Source organism: Carassius gibelio, chromosome B3, assembly GCF_023724105.1.
Source record: "Carassius gibelio isolate Cgi1373 ecotype wild population from Czech Republic chromosome B3, carGib1.2-hapl.c, whole genome shotgun sequence".
Taxonomy (NCBI): Eukaryota; Metazoa; Chordata; class Actinopteri; order Cypriniformes; family Cyprinidae; genus Carassius; species Carassius gibelio.
Window position 1 is genome coordinate 30591871 of NC_068398.1, and position 15547 is coordinate 30607417.

Consider the following 15547-nt stretch of genomic DNA (forward strand, 5'->3'; position numbering starts at 1 on the left):
TAGGTTATTCCAGATTTTAGGCGCCAAATAGGAAAAGGATGTGCTGCCCGCAGATTTTGATATTCTAGGTACTATCAAATTGCCTGAGTTTTGAGAACGTAGCGGACGTAGAGGAGTATAATGTAAAAGGAGCTCATTCAAATACTGAGGTGCTAAACCATTCAGGGCTTTATAAGTAATAATCAATATTTTTTAATCTATACGATGTTTGATAGGGAGCCAGTGCAGTGTGGACAGGACTGGGCTAATATGGTCATACTTCCTGGTCATAGTAAGAACTCTTTCTGCTGCAGTTTGGACTAACTGTAGTTTGTTTACTAAGCGTGCAGAACAACCACCCAATAAAGCATTACAATAATCTAACCTTGAGGTCATAAATGCATGGATTAACATTTCTGCATTTAACATTGAGAGCATAGGCCATAGTTTAGATATATTTTTGAGATGGAAAAATGCTGTTTTTCAAATGCTAGAAACGTGGCTTTCTAAGGAAAGATTGCGATCAAGTATAAATAAGTATAGAAGATATATCTATATGTAGCCTTCTAAATCATCACTTACCTTTGAGGTCTTGAAATGTGTGTGTTATTAAATTAATGTTATATTAATGTTTTTTTACTGGGAGTTAGGAACCTGACTGCTTTTGTTTTATTTCTCAGATATTTATGCTACATTTTTGGTTAAAATCTTTTTGTTCATTTTTCTTTTTTTGTTCTTTTTCTTCTCCTTGCACCAAAGCCATAATCAAGTCTCATTTCATTAAATCTGGTTTTGTGCTATTATTAGGCACTTCTAAAATTACACCTTAAACGCATTGTCTTCTCCGCCGCGGGAAACCTGCTCGAAATAAACCAGTTTAACGCTCCAGTCTCTGCTGAATGGAGACCCATAATTATGCCTCTTCAGACTAAAAGCAGCACTCAGATTCCCGGACGAGCGGATTATTGTGTTTGTCAGATTCTCTCAGTACAGTAGAGGAGAAGGAGATGGTCCTGTTCTGCGTGGTTAATCGACTCATGAATATTTATAACCTTAGACGACGTGTCAGTTAATTTCTCAGTGGCAAAGTTTTTGCTCGTGCGTAATAATTAGAACTTGAAGATGTTTGCATGTGTCTCTAAAATTGTAATCTTATGGTCAATTTGAGTTGGATGTAAAAATAGACTTAATTTTAAAATCAAAGTTAGTTGTTAAAATAAATTATGGTTAATACAAATAAGGTATTTCTCACTCTTAATTTCGAAGTAAAACATAACTAGGCTATTTTTGCCTGATTTACACTAAATCGGTTGTGATTTAACTATTGAATATTGATTAGGTCGCGAGGACGTTACGTGAAAGCTCTGCCAATGGCGAACGCGTGTTTGTGAATATTAAAAGAGTCTGTTAACGTGGCTCTGTAACCGTCCAATGGCGAAGTGTTCGTTCATGAATATTAATAAGAATGTCTTCCCAACGGTCCTTCATCACTCGGGCGAAACCAACGGGATGTTTTTGGGAACTGTCTTGAGGAGCGATATCAGCCTTTAGCACGGCAGTGGGAGGGTTTGAGCGTGTCACAACTAAATGGCAACAGCGTGATATACATATAGCCTATATATATTTTTGTATTCAATAGGAAATATCTCCTGGAATGCCGGAAACACTTCCCGCTAACGGAGCGTGTATTTGCAGTAACGTTAAGACAAGCCCGCTGTTCATCATCGTTGCCTTTACCACCGCGTTGAGCGGATTCCTCGACTCTGACATTTATTTGGCAAGAACCCGTGAAAATAGGTGGATTAAAAAGTGTTTTAACTCTGCTTTTCCCCTTTCGTATCGTTAAAAAGCCCGTGTTTTCCGTTGTGTACGGCAAAAAAGCGCCAGGAAAAGTCCGATGTTGCACCTCCTCATGTGTTATTTGTATCGCTTTGATAGATCAGCGCATCTCTGAGCTTCCGGCGTCCACCGCGACACACTGATGCTCCGAGCCGCCGGGATGGACGAGTTTGTGACGGAAGAAGACGAGCCCTGGTACGACCAGAGGGACCTGGAGCAAGGTAAGAGATACACACACCACAAACCGCAGCAGTTTGACAACAAAGCCTGCTGTGTGTGTGTGTGTGTGTGTGTGTGTGTGGTCGAACGACAAACCGTGCACAAAGAAAGTGCTCATTGTGTGTAGAAACAGTACTCTCCTCTGTCTCCAGAGAGGGATTTGTCTTGGTCGTGTCATATTTGCATGTACAGTCAGAAATGAGGGATGAGGCTGAAGGTTAAGATGCATCTGTGAGGACTGTAAATAGATGACGTCTTCCTCTGGATCTGTGTCAGTCCAGATGCTCAACATCAGCTCAGTCTGCTTTAATCTCCTCATCATGAGCCGGCTCTGCGGTGTCACAGCACTAGTGTGTTATTATTGAGTACAGATGCATCGCCCAGACTCTTCTGAGTTTCTTCTAAGTGTCATTTAGTGATAAATTCATCAGCTGGTAGAGAAGAGTTGTTCCTGTATCTATCCATTAGGAACAGCTGGAGAAAGCACTGTGAACTCACTGGTCAAATAGGAGCCGTGCACATTTGACTCCTGGACTGAATGATGTTCATAAAATGCAACCTCTGTTTAACATTTCTGACTGGATTATTTCCATTAGTCCGATCATACTCCGAGAAGTGTCACCCCGTTGTGTTTGAATGAGAAGAAGATGGACGGCTCAGATGCACCTCTCTCTGTGGGGTTTGGGATGATGTCATTGCCCTCTGGATTGAATGGCTGTAAAACGCTGATCCAGAGCACAGCCCGTGACCGATCTCGGAGGTTTTCAGGACACGTTGTTCTACTGTCCTCTAGAAGTGATGAGCCAGTAACTATATTAAATCAGAGGGATCTGTCCTGTGCTTGTGCAGTCGCTGGGATTGGGAAGAAAGGCAGATGGGGAATGCTGAGTATTTGGGGAATTTGGTGGAAACTGGAGCAGTGATCTTTTAGCCGAGGAGGATTGCAGAGGCGCTTCGTTAGGAACGGATTTAGTTATTCTTTTCTGAATGTAATGAGTCAAGCAAAGATTTTATGTTGCTGTAGATTTGTTTTCTTTCTAAAAATTAATTTTCTGACTCTTAATGTAAAACACACCTGTGATATAAATGAGTGCGTCTTGACATGGTCTAAGAACACTGCTTATCTGCAGCACAATCAGCATCTTCAAAGCTTTGATATTTTGTGTTATTTAAGTATCATTGAGATGCTATTATAATTTGTATTAATACTTGAAAAGAGTTTTTACTTGTGATGTCAAACAATTAATCGCGATTAATCGCATCCAAAATAAGTTTTCGTTTACATACAAATTATATATGTGTGTGCTGTTTATATTTATTATGTGTATAAAGAAATACAAACACATTCATGTATATATTTATGAAAAATATGTTATGCTTGTATATTACATTTACTTAGATGCACATACATGTATAGAGTAAACAAAACTTATTTTGGATGCGATAAATCGCGATTAAACACTCGTTTTTATAGTTGCGGTTTTACATTTTAATTTGAAAGCTTTAATAATTTTGTTGTATTTTTAATGAAAAATTATAACAAAATTTTAAAACTGAACAAAATTATAATTTAACATTTCTATTTATTTGTATTATTTTCATTCTAGCTTTAATTTCAGTCAAGTACATCAAGTTAAACTAAATAAAAAATGTTTATTTTGTTTGTTTTATTTGCTTTTTTTATTATTTTATTTTATTTATATATATATATATATATATTATATATATTATATATATATATTATATATATTTAGTTTGTATAATAACTCTGTGACTTACTGCTTAAACCCATTTTAGCTTAGAATAATGCTCAATTTCTCTCTAGTTATTTTAGTATGTCATCTTATCATCTGCATTGGCTCCCCTGCACCTTTATTGTAATATGCTTTGTTTGCTTATGAGCCGCGCTTCAGAGATGCATCACCAGCTCCAGGAAGGTCTCTAACAGCCACGATTGTTTTTCTCACAATCAAATTAGCTGAGTAATATTCATGCACTCTGTGTTAATGGTCATACGGAGGCCTAAAACACAATCTCTTGCAGAGACGCCATATTGATCTCTTTCAGACTCTCTCAATGGTCGAAGCAATCCATCACGAGAGGAAATGCTGTTTCAGAAAGTGGCGAGTGAAATATCACCATTGCTCAGTCTGTGGCGTTTTGATAAATATCCCGATGACACTCTAGTTTTGGAGTGGACTGTTGGTTCAGCCTAGGGGCGGACAGTATGAGCGCAGTTTTATATCACTTCACCCTGAAGAGTGATTTAGCCTGCTGACCCAACAGCACTGGGTTTAGTGTGGATTCACTCTGCCACAGCCGTGGAGGAAAGAGAGAGATCATTAAAGCTGCATGATCTGATTAGGACTCCAGACAGCACCGTCTCTTCTGAAGGGATGATACAGATGGTCCGAGTACAGGTGAAAGATGACATCCTTCTAATCTTCATCTTCAGCCAAGAGCACGAAGCACACAGTGGATAGAGATAATCAGCCTTTATTGCAGATGACACATCTTGTGCAATAGAAATTTAGTCTCAGCACGTTTTCACTTGATCATGCCATGATTTTAGTCTATTATAGTTGCATTTTGTTACATAACACATAATTCTGTGTGATAAGCTGGTTACTTGAACAGTGGTGTTTGCTCATGCAAAAGAGATTTAAACAAACCTCTAAGCAAAACCATTAGACTTTGACTCCTAATTCATCCTGCACATTTGTGCTATAGATGTGTATGATGCTGTGTTGTTACTAAAATTCTAAATTATGTTTACCAGATGGTTTAATGGAATATTTATTTTCATCTTATTTATCCTAAATTATGTTATTCAGAATTACATTCCATTCAATTAAGTAAAAAATAAAAATAATAACAATTTAATAATTTATTAGAAATTAAACATAATGGTGCCTTATGATTGTTTTTTTTTTTCTGTGACTCTAAAATGTATGATTTAATACAAAATATTATATAAAACAATGGTATCCAGATAAGTGCAAAAAGAAAAAGTAATCCTTTTAAAGTGTGTGTGTTTTTTTTTTTTTTTTTAAGAAATAGTTTTTGGCAAACAAAGTGCTGCACAACAAAAGTTTTACTATTTAAATTAAAACATAGATGGAAAATCGTTAATACTGTTTGATATTCTTTAAAAATAGGGTTTTAATAACTGTATTGTTGATTATATTTTTGGGGGAAGTTCTTTGTACAATAGTATCATTTTTTAAATATTTTTCTGTCATAATTTCTTAAAGTTAAACCAAACTTTTATTTTGACGGTTATGGTGAAGACAGACAACAGAGCAATTCTGTATAAAACAAAAGTGGTTTTCTCATCAAGATTTAACATCTAATGTCAAAATGTATGTTTTAATGTAACCTTTTTTCCTTTTTTTGGAATTTTTTGTATTTATTTGAAAGAATCAAAAGAGCAGTTTCATATTTGTATTTCAGCAGCTCAGATACTATTTCACATCGCAGTTTGATTAAATGTAAAGCCCTCGTTTTGATTTGTAAATCCAGTTTTTGCTCTGAAACTCTGTTAAACAGTAAATAGTTTTTAATGACTGGATTCCGTAGTTTCTTCTGTTTTCACAGACTCACTGTCTGTGAGTCATAGGGACATATAAGAAAACATCACACACTTATTAGTGTTTTACAAAATCTGTAAAGGAGCACCTTGAACATGTTTTCATGGTGTTTCATGCAGGTAGAGGCTGTAGTGATTCAGCTTGAGCAGTAGTTGTGAATGGCTCTGCTCTTGTCTTGGGTTTGCTGTCATGTGTTGTGTGTTGATATGAAACTACACGTGCAGAAATGTTGAGTGCACATGAGGCCTATATATGTCCTCCAGCCTCAGGCGAGTGAGGCATGCTGAGATCATGCGTCTGGTCACGTGCATGCTAGCTTGAAAGTTCTCCTTGGGAAAGTTAATTAAGGAAAAATCTTTAATTGGGACGTGGCTCCTCCGAGATCACAGCTGACCTTGTTTCACGGCTGTCACTAAAAATCAGATTGTGCTGTTATTATGAGTGATGAGAATTCACTGCTATGACATCAGACCAATAGTAATACAGTAAGGATGCACAATATTCATAACCATTGCAATCTGTAGACATTTTTTTTTTATTATGAAAATGTTCTATTTCAAAATATTTTTGCCTCAATTATCATGAAAATTATGTCATGGCTAACATCAGGAATTATTTTTTCCCCAATATAAAATAATGATTAATGGCTTCCATAAGAAGTTCAATAGATAGCAACATATTTGTTTCCCAAAACCATATTTCCACTGAACATTGCAAATGTGTGTGGTTGGAACTAAAGCTTTAGACCTGTGGTTAGAAGAATAGACATGTGGACTCTTGGGAAAAATAAACAAGCTAATATATGGTACATGCTGTATATTTTATTTCCTATATATATATATATATATATATATATATATATATATATATATATATATATATATATATATATATATATATATATATATATATATATATATATATATATATATATATATATATATACATGTTTTATTCTACGTCTTTTAGGTTGTCAAGAGAATGAAAGCACATCATTGAAGAGTGCGTGTGGATGTGCTGTAGTATCCTGGAGCAAGACACAACCAACCCAGGCTTATTAGAAATATGTGCCTCTAAATACATTTATGCAACTGTGTTACGTAACTTACTGTATGTTTCAAAGTGAAACGTCCTGTGAGTGGCGCTTAAACAAGGGTTCAATACGTGACCCTGCTGTGTTTTTATTATGTTGCTTATGGTGGTTCATAATTCAAATATCCAGGGAGTGTATCATGTTGGAAATATCCCCTACACTAAACCCAACCCTAAACCTACCCCACAGTGATAACAAATGCAGAACTGGTATAAAAAAAAACACATTTGTTGATGTAACCGTGCCATTTGAACTTCCTTATATGCAGGCTCAAACTGTTTTTGTGGAACTCTAGTTTCACGGGATTCGCACCTGAGCTCGAACTCTGTACCCCGTGAGTTCAACTCTTTACCGAACAAACCTACTGAATATAAAAACCCATACATATGAAGCTGGATATGTGACGCTAATATCCAAAAATATCAGTTTTCAAATGCCGCAGCATCTTAAAATTGTTTTCAATTCACAACATGATATTCCTCAAGTAGTTTTCAAGAAAATGAGGCTTTATTAATCGAAACCGTGGACCTGCAAATTATACTTCGTCTTTGTGTGAAAAGGAGTTTTACTGCCTCTAGTGTCCATTTGAACTGGGAACGGCAGTGATTCATATGTATAGATATGTTTATATTTAAGTTTTGCAGAAATGTATTTAGAGGCACGTGTTTCCAATGCGCCAGTATTGGATGAAACAGGGAATTATACTGCAAATAAAGAAAAATTATAATAAAGAAACTAATCCGATCATTAGAACAGTCCTATATTTTGTATTGGTATATTTTTGAAACAACTTGGTTTAATGACAGATGTGCAGTTTGGACCATTCTCATAACCAACACACACACACAGGTGTCACTGAAAATAAATGATAATAAAAAATGTTTAAGGTAAGTGGTTGCAAACTATTTATTTTAGCTACATGTAGGAAAAAAAGTGTTTCTCTCCAGCAGACTCTCATGGGACCACACACACACACACACACACACACACGGAGGAAAGCGTGTTACACTGTGGCACGAAGCGCTCTTGTATGATTAATGCTCATGGTGCTCGGTGTTTCCTGGCTTTAGTATGTTAGCGTTGTCTCTGACACTGTCTCTTCTCATGATAAATCTCTGCATTCATATCAGTGTAATGGAGGTCAACTCCCACCTCCCACGATGTCACTTCCTCCCTGTGTGTGACACCGTCTGTTATCATGTTCCCTGGGTATTAAAACCCCTTCTGCGTGGACTGGAGGACCGTGTTTGTGTCTCTGGATGATGATGGGGGTTTAGTGTCAAATCCCACTTAGCTCTATGGAGATATTGAAAGAAACAAGGGATCATGGGAGACGTTTTCTGACAGAACAGTATTTCCATTTTTTTATAATAATAAAAGTGTCAGAAGGCTGAAACCTAGCAGAATGGACAGTGTTGACCTTATTACACGCACTTCACTTTACCGTGAGCCGAGTCTTCGTCTTTGATTTCTGAAGTTGTGTCTTGGCTGACGTCATTCTGGCTCATGTTCGACAGAAAACACGGAGGATTAAATCAAAATCACCTCCTTCAGGCTGAATTAACAGCAGGATTTTCTCTGACCTCGTTTCACTCTTTCTCAGATTTCTACACACTAATTCCAGCTACAGCAGAGAAACACACGCGGCTTTAATGAGACCGAGCTGCTAAAACATAACACATAACAACACAAAATCCTGTTTTATTTGAACAGTAATGTTATGTTGTGTAAATTCATAAAGGTGCAGAAAAACGGCATAGTTTGGTGAAAAGATGAAAGAAATGCATAACTCTATTCTCATTCGTCACTGTTGTTGTGGCTTCTGTTTAATTGCCCCATAGAAATGAATGGGTAGCCATGGTATCCAGGATCTGTTTTGTTGCAGATTCCCTGATATTGTACGGTTTGTTTTGTCTCAGATCTGCACTTGGCAGCTGAGCTGGGGAAAACCCTTCTGGAGCGCAACAAGGAGCTGGAGGACTCGCTGCAGCAGATGTACATCAACAATGAGGAGCAGGTGCAGGAAATTGAGGTACGGAGCTGTCTGGGGCTGTGAATGCATCATTTCCTGATCCAAAACATTCACATTATTCTGCTTATCTGGGAACTAAATAGACATGTTTCTCAAAAACCAAGTTCAGAAATGTTAAAATGCTTAATAGACATAAAAAAAATTTTTAAAGCGTAAATAACCCTCATATTGGAAAATGGAGTTTAGTATTAGAAGCAGTTATTTGAAATGTATTCCATTTGATTTCTGCATCCTTAAATACAATCAGAATTCAGTTTGCTGCCTAAATTCAAATTTAGAAACACAATGATTCTTAATTACATTCTTAATTGCGCTCAACCCTGTCGTGACCTCTGACCTGCGTGTCTCAGTGAAGAATCATTTGTCCTGATTTCGTGTCAGTGCTTATCTCCCGATGAGCCAATTACACATCATCATGATGCTAACGGAGCGCGTTTGTAGACGAGCGCATGCGGCGGGATCCAGATCCTCTGAACAAAGACTCTTTTGCTTCTCCGAGAACAATGAGGAGCTGTTTCTCGCAGCTGTTTAAATACCGGTCTCATTCTGGATGGATTGCACAACATTTCGATATTTCAGGAACTGTTATGTTTTGGCTGCCGCCTTATGAATACAAGCACTGAGAAAAATGGAAATTGTAAGGTGTTTATGGTCTTAATCCTGGTGAAGGAAAGCTCAGTGCAATATTGAACACAAAAACACATTTCACAAGAGATTACAAGATTTCCACAAGAATGGCATTTCATAATGGATTGAACACAGGTGCGAGTTTTGTTTAAGAACATATGACTCCATCACAAAAAACTAGTGCTGTCAAATGATTAATTTAATCCAAAATATGAGTATATATGTGTGTGTGTACTGTGTATACTTATTATGTGTATATAAAAATAAACACACATGCACATGTATATATCTAAGAACAATATGCTGTTTATATGTTCAATATATTTATCTGTAATATAAAATATAAGAATGTAAATATTTCAAAATATTTACTGTGTGTGTGTTTTTATGTATATGTATATATGTATATATGTGTATATATATATATATATATATATATATATATATATATATATATATATATATATATATATTACACACAAATACACTGTAAACATGCATATATTTTGTAAACAAAAACTTATTTTGGATAAGATTTAATCATTTGACAGCTGTAAAAAACAAAGATATTGTTGTATTTCTCTATTAACTTATTATGATTAACAGACACATTCTATTTAGCAGTTTTTCACGAACATTGCACATTAGGTTTACATAATATCAGCATTTTTAGTTCATTTACTAATACAAATTGATTCACTATGTTTCCATCCACCAATTTTTATGCACGTTTTAGGATATCGATTTGAGAATATAAATTCTAAAAATGTGCATAAAAATGTACATGCTCAACTAAGTAGGATAAATTTATTTTCCGGTAAGAAAACTTGCGCATAAACTATGATGGAAACCTTTTACCTAATAAATTCCTTTTAATGTGCATCAAAAAAGATGCACTGGGACAGCATACCTCGACCAACCAATGGACTGAGCTCATTGCACAGACTCTGAAAGGCTAGTTATGTTATTATATTACTTGAGCAAAGTCTGATTAAAGTGCCTTGTTATAATTAACCCCCAGAACTATGTTTCGTCTTCACACTCTGAAACTCGCAATTTATTGTATACAAATATTATATACAGTGCCTTCTCCTACCGCAGCAAATGAACATTTCTTTGTGATATTCAGTGCAAGTTAATCAGGAACTGATGATTTTGTTTTCTTCGACTCTGATGGAAATGCTGCTTTGGTGGTTTTATGCGATATTGCAATTTAGCCCATAAGTTTAATTAGTAACTTTGGATGGAAACATAGCTACTGATTCATTCAGCTGCTGAAGTTCTACTCTATTAAAACATTGTCTATATGAAACACAAAACTAGTCTTGAGAAAATGTAACGACCAAATAAAAACATATATGGCATGTTGGGCTTATGCATGCGTCTTTGTTTCAGTATTTGACCAAGCAGATGGAGATGATGCGCGAGATGAACGAGCAGCACGCTAAAGTGTACGAGCAGTTGGACGTGACGGCACGAGAGCTGGAGATAACCAATGAAAAACTGGTTCTGGAGAGCAAAGCTTCTCAGCAGAAGATTGACAGGTGAGCCACACTTTATCAGAGCATCATGGGAAACACACAAAACAATGAGGAATTCAGTACCGAAAATTAGCAACATTATCAGCTCATCACTCAACACTCACAGGTCCCTTAAATCAAAGTCTTGCACTCTAGCAAAGGTTCAGCTCATGAATATTAATTTGGTCTTGCCGACTTTGCATTAGAACCCTCCTGGAACTTCAAACAATTAATATTCATGAGCTAAACCTGTGCTACAGGAGGATTCATTTTTCAGTTATTAAAATGATATCAGAGCAGTTACATTATTGAAAGGCTGATTAATCATTTCTGTATTATCAGACAATCCAATGGCAATGCCAGAGAACCTTATATTTCTGATTTGGTCTTGCTAGTCATGTTTTCGAGACTAGTCATAAGATAACTCTTTACCCCTTGGCTGCTAGTTGGTCAAACTAGTTTTGTCTTAACAATCGGTTTATGCCACTGTCCCAGAGTTATGATGGCTGGCTGATGGCAGATGTATTCACACAGATTGACGAGTACTATAGAGATGCTGCAGGGGCAGGTGGACACGCTAACTGCTCGGGTGGAGGAATTGCGCACTTTGGAAGAGCTCAGGGTTCGCAGAGAGAAGAAAGAGAGGAGAAAGACTGTGCACTCGTTCCCCTGCCTCAAAGAACTCTGCACCGCTCCCAGGTACGTCCCGTTTATTACGTCTGCGATGGAGTAATGTTGTGTCCACAGGGAAGAATGACTATGAGTCATTTCCAAGGAAGAAGGAACAGAATGAAAAAGACCTTAGTCAGGGTAGCGCCATGTTTAGATTCTGACTGGAACAAAAACACAGCTGTGAGGGGCAGAAGTACAGCGTCTTCAGTGGGCTGGACCGTTTAACAAAAGAGATTTAGCTGGTTAAAAATCTCTCTGGAAAACAAAACGAAAACCTTTTAGTAGAAAAAAAAAAAACCTCCACAAACAATTTCAAGTGCTCTGAATTTTGAAAATGTAACGCGATCTAGGACCTTTATACAGTGCCTGCCATTGTGAAGACTTTAAGTCTGTCCCTCACTGCCTCATTTTTATCATGAAATTCCTAAAATGTAGCATATATTTTCAGCAAAAATTAAAGGTATAATATGTAAGTTTTCACCACTAGAGGTCGCATTTTCAAAACTTGGTGACATTGTAAAGGAGGATGTTCACAGATGAGGTAATGAAATATTTTTTTGTTTCATCTGTATCTTCCCAGTTATTAAAACAACGAATAAATTATACAAATAATGCAAGCAAAGCACACTGACATTGTCAAAGAACATTATGACTAACTCATTTTTCACGAGTGACACGTCTTGGGTAATCAGTCTTTGCTTAAGTCTAGCTGTGTTTAAGCACTCTCAGAAAACTCCCCTTATAATCAGTAAAGCTGTCTATCCATGGTTTTATGAATGAATCCTCTTACATCATACGTACATCTGTACTTTGTTGTTTATGATGAGAGAATTTGAGGCGTGGGAGCTAATTCACACATGAAAATGCGAAACATTGAGCATTTTTTGCCGTAGTTTCTACAGGCGGAAACCGAGGATAGTGCAGATATTATGTCATTTATAGGTGACAACAACTAGGGACGAGCCATTATAAAAAAATGTATAGATCTGGATCAGAAAATCCTTGGCAACTTTTGGGATAACGCAAGTACACAGCTGCGTTAAATATTTCACACTGTGCAAGTAGTTTTTGGATATTCTGTTACGAAAATCTTTAATGTTTATCATACTTCTCATTATAAAATTCAATACGGCATCTCTCCTTTCAAGGTCTGAATGTTGTAGTTCATTAAGCTCCTTTACCAGCATTTCCCCCACCATAATTCAACTTTCGCATTTACTTTCAATATCCTTTGAATAATTTTAAGCACATTTCGAGATATAATTTTTTAAAAGGGTCCTGTAGTCTAGAATATCCAGGGTATCCAGAAAAAAAATATTATTTTGAGCAATTTTAGACAATGTTTGTTTCAGCCCTAATAAATACACCTTATATATGCAGTATTTATATAAATTGCTGTTTGTGAGTGAACTCCAAATAAAATGCCTTTAAAATAGTTGGGAATCCTGAAAATTGTGCATTTTAAAGGGATCATGAACTGCCTCTGCTTTTTATTTTGAACTGTTCTCTGAAGTCCACCTTTTATCAAGATTAAGAAAAAAAACATTTGTAAGGAATTGGAACAGTCTGTTTGAATAGCTATGGTGGATTAAAGTCAGAATTATGAATATGTTTAAATGTTCTTTTTTTTTTTTGTCAGTATAATAAATCTGGCCAAACAAGTCTGCTCTCTGGTGACACCTGCCAGAATTCTCCAAATATTTAGTCTTATTAAATTTCCCCCCTACAAGCTTTTGCTCACCTCTTCTATCTTGCTTACATTCATCCTCATTCCTTCCTTCCAATAAACAGCCAATAAACACAACCAAGTTCTGCCCAACATTTTTCTGTCGCCACATCAATTACATTGTGACTTTTAAAAATATCTTACCGTGCAATATTATTGTTGTCTCTAAACACAAAGTTTTGTTCTTTGGATCCATCTTTGTCCCAATGGTTTGGGGTTTCTTTTCCAGGTACGAGGATAGTTTCATGGTGTCTGACCCAGGCAGCGGTGACCTACAAGAGTGTCAGCCTGCTGACGAAGAGAACGAACATCTGCGTGTGATGGTGTCATCTTTGCGCAGCGCTGTAGCGGCTGAACGCGGACGGCGTGAGGCGGCTGAACGGGAATGTGGCGCAGTGATTCAAGAGTTTGAGCGTCTGGAACAGCGCCTCATGGGGGCAGAGAACTGCCAGAGGCGTGTGCACGAGCTGGAGGCGGAGCTCCAGGAGATGCAGCTGCTCCGCAAGTCCCGGGCCTGCCTCCTGAGCGGAGACGAGGGCCTGGAGCAGACGCTGCTCAACTGCGCCCCCGAGACGGACACGCCGGAGGATGCAGTTATGGCTGGAATGCAGAACGGGGATGCGAATGATGGAGCAGCACCCGTCCGGAAGAGTTGCAGTGATACGGCTCTAGATGCCATCTCTGCGGTCGATGCCTCTGGGAGACGCAAAGGCAGCTACGCGCTTCACGCCAACGGCGTCCGGAAGAGGGGCATGTCCATCCTCCGAGAGGTGGACGAGCAGTATCACGCCCTTCTGGAGAAGTACGAGGAGCTGCTCGGGAAGTGTCGGCGCAATGAGGAGAGTCTATGCCACGCTGGGGTGCAGACCTCCCGTCCCGTGTCCAGAGACCCGTCCATGAAGGAATGCCGGGCCGCAGAGCCCCAGCAGCTGCCCACTCCTCCGCAGACGCCCTCTACTCCAGAGGCCCTGGAGGGAATCAGCCGGCAAGTGGAGGCTGTGGACAAACGGCTCAGCCAAAACACTCCAGAGTATAAAGCCCTCTTCAAGGAGATCTTTTCCCGCTTACAGAGGACCAAGAGCGACATAAACTCCACCAAAGGGAGAAAAAGCGGAAAATAGCCCATTTTGCTCTTAACATTTGTGTCACGGATTTCTTTCCCTGGTCTTTCATGTAATGTCTTACATATTTTTTTAATAGAGAGACATTTAGATACATCTGTAATTTAGCACAGATCATCCATGAATTATTTGGTGCCACATATCAAGGGACAAATGGTGGTTTTCTGGACGTTTGAGTCCTCATGTGCTAATGTGCCAGGTTGGCCTTTTAGGGTAGACCATATTACTCACTATTGGTTAAACTGTAACCATAATCACCCCAAAGTTAATCAAGCACAGGAAGATCATTGCTGATTATTTCCTTTCTCACATGTTGTGTATTACGTGTTATGGATAACCACAGCATTGTGTAACCACTTTTGTTCAATATTAAATCACACTTTGCTTTATAAGGTTGTTTGATACTTTTATTACCTTGAGCGTGGATGAATGAGTGGAGTGATCAAGATGGAGCGGCTGTAGGGTTGTGTCTAGATGGAAACGCTTGTTCTGGGAAAAATCTGACATGCAACATTTGAAGACTCTTGCAGCAATCATCGTCTTCATGTGCCGCCCACAGACTGACCACATGACTCACATTTCTCACAAAACTGGCCCGCAATAGCAGAAAACCACTAGCTCTAATCTTGCTGACTTTGGGTGAATCCACAAGGAACTAAAGATGCTCACAAGGTTGCTTCAATGAGGGAGCACTAGTCACGGGGCTTACTAAAGTTGATCAGGTTAGTTCCATCGGGTCTTGTTCAGAAGATTTCCAGAGTGTTGTTTTAGGCACTTGATAGTAAAAGACACCAACAAGCATAACTTGGAAGTTTATAGCAACTAGTACTTTCAATAACACTGATCACAAAGTCCCCATACCTTTGTTTCTACATTGGCCCATTTTTGGTGTTGTCAAGCATTTTGAATAACCTCATCCCTCATAAAGCTGAAAGTAAACTTCCGTTGTCTGCTTGCAGCCCAATTTCTGTGCGTGCATGGACAACTGGTCCAGTAGGGCAGGGATGGGCTATACTCTGGTCCTGGAGGGTCCAGTATCCTTCCTGAGTTTAGTTAAACCCCTCCATTGACAACGAGAGCCAATGAACCCATTTGGTGCAAGCATGCTACCTAGTGCAGGGATGGGCAG

General features: G+C 38.1%; 1 protein-coding gene across 2 annotated transcripts; it reads left to right on the forward strand.

The window, feature by feature from the left end:
• The first annotated feature begins 1447 nt into the window (after positions 1–1447).
• cdr2l (cerebellar degeneration-related protein 2-like) lies at positions 1448–14810 on the forward strand. 2 transcript variants are annotated; one of them, XM_052552114.1, is made up of 6 exons: positions 1448–1776; positions 1918–2039; positions 8640–8752; positions 10775–10923; positions 11434–11598; positions 13527–14810. In XM_052552114.1, the coding sequence occupies exons 2-6, from the start codon at positions 1961–1963 to the stop codon at positions 14416–14418; spliced, it is 1398 nt and encodes a 465-aa protein (XP_052408074.1). In that variant the 5' UTR covers positions 1448–1776; positions 1918–1960; the 3' UTR covers positions 14419–14810. The 2 variants fall into 2 exon arrangements, with proteins under 2 accessions (XP_052408074.1, XP_052408073.1); XM_052552113.1 differs by having other exon boundaries at positions 1448–2039.
• Positions 14811–15547: the final 737 nt, after the last annotated feature.

Coding starts and splice junctions, on each gene's coding strand:
- cdr2l (XM_052552113.1), top strand. CDS start 1,961: ATGCTCCGAGCCGCCGGGATGGACGAGTTTGTGACGGAAGAAGACGAG. Junction 10,924..11,433: donor TCTCAGCAGAAGATTGACAG/GTGAGCCACACT, acceptor GTATTCACACAG/ATTGACGAGTACTATAGAGA. Junction 11,599..13,526: donor GAACTCTGCACCGCTCCCAG/GTACGTCCCGTT, acceptor TTTCTTTTCCAG/GTACGAGGATAGTTTCATGG.